Source organism: Papaver somniferum, chromosome 8 (genome assembly GCF_003573695.1).
Source record: "Papaver somniferum cultivar HN1 chromosome 8, ASM357369v1, whole genome shotgun sequence".
Taxonomy (NCBI): Eukaryota; Viridiplantae; Streptophyta; class Magnoliopsida; order Ranunculales; family Papaveraceae; genus Papaver; species Papaver somniferum.
The window spans coordinates 134,273,898-134,287,332 of NC_039365.1; the positions used below are offsets into that span (position 1 = coordinate 134,273,898).

The following is a 13,435-nucleotide window of genomic DNA, read 5'->3' on the forward strand; positions in this document are numbered from 1 at the left end:
ATGACTTTTTTTTAGACCCTCTCAACAGCTGGTCATAAGAACCCTACAATAGACCCGCTCAACAGCTGGTCATAATTTTTATTTTATTTTTTTGTTTGACCCGCTCAACAACTGGTCATAATATACCTACAAACCTATAACAGACCCGCTCAACAGCTGGTCATAAGTTGCAAGAAAAATCCTGAAAAATAAAAGTAAAAAGTTAACCACTCCCCCACACTTAAACTTTACATTGTCCTCAATGTAATTGAGTGATCCAACGTAAAAATTAAGATGGGAACTTCATAATAAGAAAATAAAAATAAAATAAGAAAATACAGATACCTACTGGAATATACATAAAGGATCCCCATAAACTAATAACCTAAAAATTTGGGGATCAATCCAAAATATTATATTTACAAATGACAGCTTCACACTTATATCATGACAACGCGGAGACACTGAAACTATCGGAAAGAAAAAGTTACTCCCAAACCTGGTTTTTACTACACATGGAAGTGCATAAAGAACAAAATATGGGGATTCTATTGAGACTAGAGAAATATCAATTGGCTCATGCACGGTATCAGGAATCGGCAAGTCCTCTGCGTATTTGGATGTAAAGTGATCCAACAAAACCTTAGAAGCACACAATTCTAACCCTAAATTAGGTAACTTTTGGAAGTCCAGGGGTCTAGAAACAACTTCTAAGTCGAGCGAATATTGTGAGATAGATTCATCTATAGAATTAGGCAATTCATCCACACAATCATCCACAGGGTCATTTATATGTTTCTTTCTGGGACAAAGAGTCACTATAAGACTGATTATCATCAGCATATAATCTTTGGCATTCCAGAATTCTCAATCTTTGTTCCAAACTAGGTGGTGTGTTTGTAATACTTCTCATATATAGTTAGAGGTGATTCTTCACTTACCATTTGTGGAGCAAAAACTCCATACCGTTGCATATGTTTATATTCACCAAGCGTCATCTCAGATGAGGTTGCCTGATAATTTGCATTTCTACGCTTATATTCTGCCAATGTCATCTTAGATGACGTCTCCTGAGAAAGAGTCATCATCCTCGAAAAGGTACCTGAAACAAAATTCTAAAGAAGAAAACAAGTCAAATTGAACTAAAAAAAATATAAAAAGACGATACAAAAAAATAAATAATAATAAATAAATAAAAATCAAACAATTTACAAATCAAAAATACTAATTATAATATTCTAAAACCGCTCCCCGGCAGCGGCGCCAAAAATTGATAGGCTTTCGGGATTGCCTATATATAATAACCGCAATCGCACGGTGTCTAACTCGTAGACAGATGCAAGTACGAGTCGAACCCACAGGGAGCGGAGGAAATACCGTAGTCAATATCTCTAATAAAAATAACGAGGAGCAATATTTTGGGATTTTTGAAAGAATTAAGGAATTAAAATAATGAAAATAAAAAGAATTAATTAAATGTAATGAGAAAGATGGTAACTAGGGAATCTGGTTTCAACCAATTTTTATCGTGCAAAACTCATATTCGATTTCTAAACCGCATACCCCATAAAATTGTTTCACCATTTTAATTTCCTCCGCTTTTAAGTTGATAGTTCTATAGATTTATTTATCAATCATAAAGCATATGCCATCAAATATTACTAAGCATGACACATCAATTTAAAAGTATAAATAAACAATGGAGCTATCCAACCAATATAAAGTTTCAAAGAATTAAATATCAATCTATAAGCATACCCCGTCAAAGACCTAATCCAAGAACGGCGTAACAATCGGAAAGCATATTTAAGCAATTCAAACATTTAGCAATAATTTACCAAGCAAATATTGAAGAAAATTACTAAACATTTAAATCATTATTCAAAATATTATATGGAGAATTAACATTTGAGTCTATGCAATCAAAATGGTTTCCACCGAAGAACCCTAGTTACATAAAACTAGCAAGACATGGAGAAATTAAAATAATACAATAAACCCTTTTCTCTTTTTTTTTGGCTCTCCAGCCGTGCTCTCCCTTTTTCTTTATTACCTCAATCCCTTTTTAAATGTTGCAACCACTTCGTGCTTTCCATAGTTAGGGAAATATCACATGCACATGAATATTATCTTTGTTGAAAACTTATTTCCAATGGATCACACCATATATTCCCACAACCATAAGAGAAACTAATAATCTTCAATTCATATCAAAATATTTGCCAAATCCCCTCGTTGCATGCATATTCATTAACTTTTCCTTCATTGAAAAATATGATTTCACATGCATGTAATATCTTAATATCAATCAATTTATACGGGACCCACTCTATCATTTTCTTTCCATAAAAAATTGCATGTCAACATCAATTTTCTTCTTTCTTTGAATAAAATATCTGCCAACAACTCCACTTACCAAATCTTGCCTCCCTTAAATGAAATACATGTAATCAAATATTATTTTATGCTCAAGTATCATGACTATTAATTCAGCTCTCTGTGGACTGCGCATTGGGTTTTCAGTTGCAAACGTTGTTTTAGCTACTCATTAGCCATTTATTTTTGAACGCGCAAATTAGCTTATATTTCCTGCAAATGACTCAAAACATGCTTATTAACGAAATAACGAGGCCTAGCTAATGTAATAATGGGTATAATTATGTCGCACTCACATGCTTATCACCGTCCGATACGCCCACAATGCCATTGGTAGTTGTTCGTGCCATACCTTGGGATGATCATGCACTGTTCAACTGAGAATCCGAATTAAGGTTTTGTTGGTGCTTTCGGCTTTCCCATTCCCCTGGGGGTAGTACATGGTGGAGAAGGCCTGCTTAATTCCATATTCTTCGAGCAACTCTCGTACCTGCTTGTTGGCGAAAGTAATGCCATTATCAGTAATGATGTGCTTAGGCACGCCAAACCGACAAATGATGTGTTCTTTAATAAACGCCGCGATTGTTGCTCCAGTAGTCCCTTGTAGAGGAATGGATTCAACCCACTTGGTAAAATACTCCGTTGCGTTTATGATATACTCGTGTTGTTTTGACGATGGCAGGTTGATCTTCGAAATGATGTCAAGTCCCCAGCTGTAAAACGGACACAAACTACTTATTGAGTGTAGAGGAGTAGAAGGTGTATGAATAAGGTTTCCATGAATTTGACATTCGTTGCATCTTTGATCAAACGCAGCTGCATCTTCCTCCATGGTTGGCCAGTAGTATTTCTCATGTATCTGGAGAAACATCTTCTTCTTCCCCTGGTATTCGCCTCCATGCATTTCTTTCATCTGAATCGGGATTTCCATCTCGGCCAGGTACCTAATAGGTCACCTCCAAAGCTTTTGCGGTACATGGTTCCTTCATGAAATACGAATCTCTTGGCTCGTTGCTTCATTTTGGCTGCGTACTTATTGCGGGCAGGGAGTACTCTGTAACGAAGGTATCGTACATACGGATCTCGCCAGTCCCCAGCGTGGCTCATGTTGAAAACCTCCAATTGATGTGGCGGTATTTGACAATAGGAGCAAGATCCTTGGAGTGATCGAGATTGAGTCTCCATATCCGACCAGTAGAAGCCAAGGCGTTGAAGACGTCGGTAAAGAGTCACTACCAATGTTTGTCCGCAAATCTCGTTGTGAATACGGTTAAGTTTTAGTTGCGCTTCCTCGTCTCCAATACATCTTGACAGAGACCCATCTGGGTTCCGGTGGTACAACACTCCATGAAGCATGAAAAATATTTGCATGGTTTTGAGACTGACCTTTCCTCTGGAGAGCGAACTTTTTAGCTCTTGAACAATTGGAGTCCTCCAGTCGTTGGTTTCAGCATCTTTAGATTGTGTGAGCCATGTCGAAGCTACAGTCCGTCTCCTCACGATCAAAGTCTCTTCCAAGCCTTCGAATTGCAACTTCGAGGCCAATGTAGCTAGGCAATCGACGTGTTTGTTGTTATTGCGTCCAATATGGATTATGGTCGCATCATCAAAGTAGTTCAATAGCTTTTGCGCCCCGGATATATAGGGGGCCAGCGTTACCTCCTTGAGTGAGTAGACCCCATTCATCTGATTGATAAGCAACTTTGAGTCGCCTCTTACTTCCAGGTGTGTGGCTCCTGCTTGTTTGGATAGTGACAATCCTATAAGGAAAGCTCCGTATTCTGCCGAATTATTGGTGCACTGAAAGTCCAACTTGAAGGAATATGAGAACACTTCGCCTGTTGGAGACACTAGAACTATACGCGCTCCCCCAGTATTATTACTAGGAGTAGCAGAGCCGTCGAAATATAATAGCCACGCCTCCTCTTTGATAAATGAAATTTCTGGAAATTATCTAGGAAGGTCTTCATGTAGTGCGGTAGTTCATTGTCCTGGGAATGCTACAAGCAGGTATGCCACCGCTTGTCCTTTGATAGCTTTTGGAGGAGCGCACGTTATATCAAACTCTGATGTTTGGAGTAGCCATTTGGCCGGTCTTCCTATCAATGTCGGTTTTGAGAGTAAGAACATGATAGGATCGACTCTCGATATTAACACCACCTTGTACGGCAATAAGTAATGTCTGAATTTATGCACAGTGTGAACTAGGGCTAAGCATGCTTTCTCTGCTTTGAGGTATCTAAGTTCAGCATCCCTCAAAGTACGGCTGAAGTAGTATATGGGGTGTTCAATCCCCTCATCATCTTCCTGGGCAAGGAGGGGCCCGAAAGCAGCGTCGCTAGAGGCAGTGTAGAGGCATAACGGTCTTCCTTGCATGAGAGATTTCATAACAGCGGGTGATGATAATATTTGCTGGATCTTTCTAAATGCATTTTGTTGCTTTGTGATCCAAATGAAACTTGTTCCTTTCTTCAGCAAGGGAGTGAATGAAGCGATAAGCTGAGCCAAACCAGGTATAAAAAGTCGTATATAGTTTAACTTGACCATGAAGCCCTGAAGTTCTTTCACAGTTCGCGGAGGCGGCATCGTGAGAATAGCTTGGGTTTTGGTCTGGTCTACCTTGATTCCTTCATAGGTGACTTGGAATCCCAAAAATTTGCCGGAAGAGACCCCGAAAGCGCACTTCAGAGGGTTCATCTTCAATTTATACTCGTGGAACCTTTCGAACACTTGGCGTAGGACGTCCGTGTGGGATGCTCGAGTCTTCGACTTGACCACTATGTCATCTACATAATTTTCAACTTGCTTGTGCATCATATCGTGAAAAATTGCAGTCATGGCGCATTGGTAAGTAACACCAGAATTTTTCAAACTGAAAGGCATTACAGTATAGTAAAAGTTTCCGAGAGGAGTTCAAAAGGCTGTCTTACTTGCGTCGTGTTCATACATCTTTATCTGGTTGTATACGTTGTACCCGTCCATGAAAGAGAACATGTCGTGTCCGCTGGTGGCGTCTACTAGCATGTCAATGTTGGGAAGGGGAAAATCATCCTTTGGGAAGCATTTGTTCAGATCTCTGAAATCAACACAACACCTGATTTTGCCACTTTTCTTCTTAACATGAACCATGTTGGATAGCCAGGTAGGATGGTGAATGGGATTGATGAAACCAGCAGTCAGCAGCTTTTGAATCTCGGTCTTGATCTTCTCCTCCACATCGTGTCTGAACTGCCTTGGATATTGTTTGATCGCTTTGGATCCAGATATTATATGTAAATGATGAGTGACCAATTTCTCATCTAAGTCGGGCATCTCCTCGTATGTCCATGCAAATATGTCTTGATACTCTTTGAGAATATCCAAGAGCTTTGTGCGTTCATCCGTACATAGAGTTGAACTGATGGAGATAGGTCTTGGAGATTCTCCATCCCCGATGTTGATGACTTCGAGTTCATCAGTTGTGGAGTCAGTTCCGTCTTGTAACTGTCACGGAGCATCTGGTATTTATTCTTGCGGTCTGCCGTTTTTTTTGCATTCTATTGGGTGGAGAGACTGAGTAATAGTGTCCTCTGCTAATTGCTAACAGCGGCGACGATATACAGTTTTCCCTTTCGGATCCTGGATTGCTATAAAGTTCCGTTCCCTCTTAGTATGGAGATAAGTCGAGCCTTCGTTTGATGAAGAATAGTTAACGTGTCTTGTTAGCGAAAGTGCACCACAAGACTTGGTCTCTACACTCGGTGATGCGAGCCGATCTTTTTCTTCAATCGACGTCCATGCTGGGAGCGGAGTGCAGTAAACCTTGCTTGATGAACCGTGTGGATTGTTCTTTGGGTCGAACAGTTCCACGCCGAAAATCGGTGCATATGGAGACAATGATGCGCGGATGTGAACAACTTCTTCGTTCAACATGGTTTTCATGCAATGGTGATATGTTGAGGGGATGATGTTATTATCATGAAGCCATGGTCTCCCAAGTATCATATGGTAATCTGGATCTTTCTCTATTACTTTTAATTGGACAGGTCCTACTGATATATTCAAATTAACATACATGTATGTGCTGGTCTGGTTTCCTTCGAAGTCCGTCATTATGGTAGGTTGTCGTACGATCTTGTCTGATGGAACCCTGGCTGTCTTGAGGGTTTTAAGAGTAATGACATTCAAGGATGCTCCCGTGCCAATAAGAGCTATTTTAAATTCTGAATCCATGATGTGTGCAGTAACGTGCAGGGCTCTGTTGTGACCTTCTTCTGCCATCATGTCATCTTCAGTAAACGTGACACGTTTCTGACGTTTTTAGGGCTTGATTGTGTGAAGGAGTCAAACGTGCGTCTAGAGCTATCTGATTGATTGCAGCAAACGTCTCTGCTCGTTGATCCTTTGAGAGGTATAAAAGCTCACACAAAATTTCCACTAGAGAAGCCGCCTCCTGGTCCACTGGCCGTTGGTTGGTGGTGAAGCTATTGATTTGAGGATGGTCACCGGTTGAAGAGTTAGTCCTCATCGTCGGAATCTCCGGAGCGGGGAAGACGCTTAAATCCGATGTGAGCCTAACGAGGAATTTGAGTATGTTCTATAACATCTCTTTCATCACGTCCATGTTCCTCGTGTGTATTTCCTGTACTCGCGTCAATTCCTTCAGGGTCGGAATTTCTCCATTGGCTGTGCGATCAGATAGCGCACTAGAAGGATGAACATCACGATTTGAAGGATCCTGCTCGGAGTTTGAAGTTGAATTGATCCTAAGACCAACCATTCTGAGTTTGAGAAAATTGTAGTGAAAATGAAAATTGATCTTGCAACCGAGAGATTAATCTCCCACTGTGGTCGCCAGTTGTTTTGGGGTAAAAACTGATTCTGCTGTTTTTGGTAATTTGGGGTGTGTTGATGAGAAACGAATTCAAACCCTAAACAAATGCATTGCACGGGAATGCTTTTAGTTTCAAGAGATCAATCTGTTAGACTTTGGCTTAAACCAAGAAATGGTCGTTCCAGATTCAATTCGGTCACAAAGTGAAGGAGAAGGGTTTATCTTAGGAAGGGAAGTGGAGAAGGTGTTTGAGATCAGAGTGTTGAATTGTGAAGGTGTGGATGTTTATGACTTGCGTATCAGAAAAAGAGTTATGGCTACTTGTGTTGATAACACTTGTGTCTCGTCGAAATAGGTAAAAACTCTATTTATACAAGTCATTTGAGCGCAACCTTGATCTCGTAGTGGAGGAGGTTAGGTAATGGAGTTGTGTAAGAGGTGGTGATCATTGCGTGGTCACACCTTTACCCACTACTCCCATATTGTTAACCATCCGTCCTTTCCTGACATGTTCTCGTAATGGGCGCGTTGATCATTCCAGGGAAGATCTCGGTCGTCCGACAAGGCTGGCAAAGTTGGACGGTCATGATGTATTTAAGACCCTTTTTAACGGTCTTAGACCGTTGGAGATTTCTTTCGATTAGCTCGAACACCCATTTTAAGGTTGACGTTCGGATCACTTGTGGTTGAGGGCAGTGGGACTCGATCGACTAGGGCGCTAGTGGGCCCGCCGGTGGTCACTATGGTGATTGCCTAGTTTTGTTAGGAGTAGGATATGCTCGTTAAATCGTGCGGCCAAGTATTGTGGCCGTGATCGTTTCTGAGACTAATTTTTACGGTCTAGATTTTCTTTAAGAATAAATATGTGTTCGATCACGCTAACTTTAATTAAAAGTGTGTGAATGTGTTGATCTCTTTTTCAGAGAGATGTAGCATGTAGGAGTATTTTTTGCGTTGATCCCAATATTAGCACTTCGGGAGATTCATGCTACTCTGCTGAGAGTGAGCATTGATCGTCATGTCATGTCATCATTCAGAGTTCGGATGGGAACATAGCATGGAAAAATACCAGGCGAGTCATGCATTAGTTAATAATGCTGGCATAAAGTAGAATTCACAGACCATTTGGGATTGCCACTACGCCCACCACTCTGAATAAATTCCATATATATATATATATATATATATACTGAGGTGTTCAATACATGTATAAATACATAGGTTTGAGTACTCATCACTTTTAAATGGCTTTTGTTCCTTTGCAGGATGACAACACATTAAATACAGGGTTTCACTATTTTGACCATGCACTAAAAACCACCATCAACATTAAGTCCCCTGCTTAGTACGTAACAGTGACATTGTTGCTGGGTAAGCAATAGATAGTGACAGACAAGGACAAATTGGAAAGACAAGGCATGGAAGGATTACCAGGAAACACTTGATCGACTCTTGTAATAAGTATAAGTACTGATGCACTGTTAGTCCGGCCATGTAGCATTGGCGCTCACGGGAAGCTGTCCTCCTCCGTGTATAAGAAACCCTTTTACACTCAGACTCCAAAAACGTCGTACGTAAAAGAGGGGGGGTCGTCCTTCCTCTCTATTATTCACTCATCCGCCCGTGTATTTTCTGGCGACAGTTGGTGTCATGTGTTGATATCCCCATCATTGCAGCAGGGAAGCAGCCGCTACTTGAAATTGAAACAACGACCTCGCATCCCTAGTCATGCTGACTAGGACTCGGAGTTGGTTTGAACGCATTCCTTCTTTGACCATCCAACGGTCCCTTCCTGGTTCTTAATTAGGTTTTCAACAAGAAGCATGACTTAGTTGGCGTTGAATCCTCGCTTATCGGATGAATCTTGTTATAACTTTCCAATCTCGTTTTAGGGTTTCTGTCATGTATATATGCAGGGACACCCTTATCATGCCGAGATAAAGATTCTCTTGCTGAAACTCTTGCTTTCATCATGTCAGATAGGAGTGGATCATCTTCTTCGACTCGGCCAGATTCTTCAGCTAAACGCAAGCGGCTTGTATGCAGGGTATGATTCTAAATATTTTCTGATTTTGAAGTGTTATTCTTCTTTTTCTTTTGGCGTCTAATCATTGTTTTCTTTCAGAGCGGCCGAATCCCTGAGCCTTGCGACGATTCTCCTGCTCAAATCATGCGAGTCAAGAAGATCATACCGGTATATTTTCTACTAGTGAATATGTATTTGTCTGTCATGGCCGGTAGGTGACGAGATCTTCTCCTTCTCTTTTTTTTTGCAGAGGTATCCTTCTAGAACATGTGTAATACTGTTTGACGACGATGATTTAACCACTCCCCCCCCCCCTTCAAGATCATACTCGCCTGCTCCTGACCTAGAAAACGCTGATTTGGGAATCTCCTCCTACGAGTATCCCAATGTGGGCTTGCGTTTCGATGTTCACATGAGATGCTTATCTTCTAGGTACCGGGTTGTTGGCAGTTTTCTAGTGAGGAAGGAGTTCATGCCTCTGTATGCAAAAATATGGAGAAGGTGCGGCCATATCGCAACTAGGAACGTGGTGCGCCACTGCTTGTCTGCCTTAGTTACCACAGTGAACTGTCTTCTACCCATGATTGCCGAGATGGAAGGCGCGTCCATTCGTGATGTTGCTGAATTAGCTATTGAAAAGTGGGAAGATATGATATCTACCTGTGAATCCACGGAGTTCAACGTAGGCTGGTTGGGGCAGCGTCTTGACATTATCAAAGTTCATCGAGATGGTATCATCGCCAATGTCGTTCCTGCTACGAAAGCTATCTTGGAAGAGGAAAAGGCCCTGGTTGCAGAATCTGAGAAGCTGGAACAGGCGATCCAAAATTTGAAGAGTAGGACTGAAAGGTATCAGGAGAGACTAAAAATGATGCTTTCAAGGAACTACAACTTGTTGGATGGCCTTTTCTGAGCCGTACTTACTATTTTTAAGTAGGCACCATGACGTTTGATCATCTCTCCCTTTCTTGATTTTGAACATTGTTCTTAGGAAATGAATTGCATTGGTTTTGGTAGTTGAATGGAGTTTTACATTAATGTATTTTGAAGAAACTGATAACTTAGATGTGTAAAGTATGGAAAATGCATGTGTTGCCGTGTCTTGGGACAGCGGGAGGCGGAACAATGATCAAGCATAGTATTCCTTGAGCCATTTTACGTTGATGACTTCTTTTAATTTGCCTCCATCCACTTTAATATTTTTGTAGTAGCCAGTGTTGTAAGCCTTGGTGATCACATAGGGACCTTCCCATTTTGGTGAGAATTTTGGTGCGGACACGTCTTGTTGAATGTGCTTGGAAGTCTTCAAAACTAAATCTCCCACTTGGAAAACTCGTGATTTTATTGCTTTGTCCTACGCTCTGGAGACTCTGATTTTGTATGTTTGAGTACGTTCCTCTGCTTTATCTCTCCTGGAGTCTAGGCTGTCCAACTCGGAAATTCTGGAGCTTGATGCTTCAGCTTCATTCCAGTGGACCCCACTTGCTGCTGCAATTCTGGCTGACGGAATTTTAATCTCTGTTGGGAGAATCGCGTCCGTACCGTAGACGAGTGAGTAAGGAGAAACTCCAGTAGTACTCCTAGGTGCCGTCCGATACGCCCACAATACCATTGGTAGCTGTTCGTGCCATACCTTGGGATGATCATGCACTGTTCGACTGAGAATCCGAATTAAGGTTTTGTTGGTGCTTTCGGCTTGCCCATTCCCCTGGGGTAGTAGATGGTGGAGAAGACCTGCTTAATTCCATATTCTTCGAGCAACTCTTGTACCTGCTTTTTGGCGAAAGGAGTGCCATTATCAGTAATTATGTGCTTAGGCACGCCAAACCGACAAATGATGTGTTCTTTAATAAACGCCGCGATTGTTGCTCCAGTAGTCCCTTGTAGAGGAATGGATTCAACCCACTTGGTAAAATACTCCGTTGCGTTTATGATATACTCGTGTTGTTTTGACGATGGCAGGTTGATCTTCGAAATGATGTCAAGTACATGAATAATGTTTCCGTGAATTTGACATTAGTTGCATCTTTGAACAAACGCAGCTGCATCGTCTTCCATGGTTGGCCAGTATTCTTTCTCGTGTATCTGGAGAAACAACTTCTTCTTCCCCTGGTATTCGCCTCCACGCATTTCTTTCATCCGAATCGGGATTTCCATCTCGTCCAGGCACCGTAATAGGTCACCCCCAAAGCTTTTGTGGTACAGGGTTCCTTCATGAAATACAAATCTCTTGGATTTGGATGCGTCCTTCTTGCTGGCAGGGAGTACTCCGTCACGGAGGTATGTTACATACGACTCTCGCCAGTCCCCAGCGTGGCTCACGTTGAAAACCTCCAATTGATGTGGCGGTATTTAAAAATTGGAGCAAGATCCTTGGAGTGATCGAGATTGAGTCTTCATATCCGTCCAGTAGAAGCCAAGGAGTTGAAGACGTCGGTAAAGAGTCACTACCAATGTTTGTCCCCAAATCTCGTTGTGAATACGGTTAAGTTGTAGGTGCGCTTCCTCGTCTCCAACACATCTTGACAGAGACCCATCTGGGTTCCGGTGGTACAACACTTCATGAAGCATGAAAAATCTTTGCATGGTTTTGAGACTGACCTTTCCTCGGGAGAGCGAACTGTTTATCTCTTGAACAATTGGAATCCTCCAGTCGTCGGTTTCAGCATCTTTAGATTGTGTGAGCCATGTAGAAGCTACAGTCCGTCTCATCACGTTCAAAGTCTCTTCCAAGCCTACGAATTGCATCTTCGAGGCCAATGTGGCTAGGAAATCGGCGTGTTTGTTGTTATTTCGGCCAATATGGACTATGGTCGCATTATCAAAGTAGTTCAGTAGCTTTTGCGCCTCAGATCTATAGGGGGAAGCGTTACCTCCTTGAGTGAGTATACCCCATTCATCTGATTGACTAGCAACTTAGAGTCGCCTCTTACTTCCAGGTGTATGGCTCCTGCTTGTTTGGATAGTGACAATCCTATAAGGAAAGCTTCGTATTCTGCCGAACTGTTGGTGCACTGAAAGTCCAACTTGACGGAATATGAGAAGACTTCGCCTGTTGGGGACACTAGAACTATACCCGCTCCCCCAGTATTATTACTAGGAGTAGCAGAGCCGTCGAAATATAATAGCCACGCCTCCTCTTTGATCAAATAAATTTCTGGAAATTCTCCAGGGAGGTCTTCATGTAGTGCGGTAGTTCATTCTCCTGGGCATGCTACTAGCAGGTCTGCCACCGCTTATCCTTTGATAGCTTTTGGAGGATCGCACGTTATATCAAACTCTGATGTTTGGAGCAACCATTTGGCCGGTCTTCCTATCAATTCCGGTTTTGAGAGTAAGAACTTGATAGGATCGGCTGTGGATATTAACACCACCTTGTTCGATAATAAGTAATGTCTGAATTTATGCACAGTGTGAACTAGGGCTAAGCATGCTTTCTCTGCTTTGGGGTATTTAAGTTCAACATCCCCCAAAGTATGGCTGAAGTAGTATATGGGGTGTTCAATCCCCTCATCATCTTCCTGGGCAAGGAGGGGCTCGAAAGCAGCGTCGCTAGAGGCAGTGTAGAGGCATAACGGTCTTCCTTGCATGAGAGATTTCATAACAACGGGTGATGATAATATTTGCTGGATCTTTCTAAATGCCTCTTGTTGCTTTGTGATCCAAATGAAACTTGATCCTTTCTTCAGCAAGGGAGTGAATGAAGCGATAAGCTGAGCCAAACCAGGTATAAAACGTCGGATATAGTTTACCTTGCCCATGAAGCTCTGAAGTTCTTTCACAGTTTGCGGAGGCGGAATCGTGAGAATAACTTGGATTTTGGTCGGGTCGACCTTGATTCCTTCATAAGTGACCTGGAATCCCAAAAATTTGCCGGAAGAGACCCCGAAAGCGCATTTCAGAGGGTTCATCTTCAATTTGTACTCGCGGCACCATTCAAACACTTGGCGTAGGACGTTCGTGTGGGCTGCTCGAGTCTTCGACTTGACCACTATGTCATCTACATAATCTTCAACTTGGCTGTGCATCAGATCGTGAAAATTCGTAGTCATGGCGCATTGGTAAGTAGCATCAACATTTTTCAAACCGAAAGGCATTATAGTATAGTAAAAGTTTCCGAGAGGAGTTCGAAAGGCTGTCTTACTTGCGTCGTGTTCATACATCTTTATCTGGTTGTAGACGTTGTACCCGTCCATGAAAGAGAACATGTCGTGTCCGCTGGTGGCGTCTACTAGCATGTC

At 42.0% G+C, this 13,435-nt stretch overlaps 1 protein-coding gene across 1 annotated transcript; it reads right to left on the reverse strand.

The window, feature by feature from the left end:
- Positions 1 to 2,728: 2,728 nt before the first annotated feature.
- LOC113306064 (uncharacterized protein K02A2.6-like) lies at positions 2,729 to 3,187 on the reverse strand. Its single transcript, XM_026555050.1, has one exon. The coding sequence runs from the start codon at positions 3,185 to 3,187 to the stop codon at positions 2,729 to 2,731; it is 459 nt and encodes a 152-aa protein (XP_026410835.1).
- Positions 3,188 to 13,435: the final 10,248 nt, after the last annotated feature.

What these genes read in the sequence shown, in the direction of transcription:
- LOC113306064 (XM_026555050.1), bottom strand. Translation starts at nt 3,187, where the DNA reads ATGGAGGAAGATGCAGCTGCGTTTGATCAAAGATGCAACGAATGTCAA.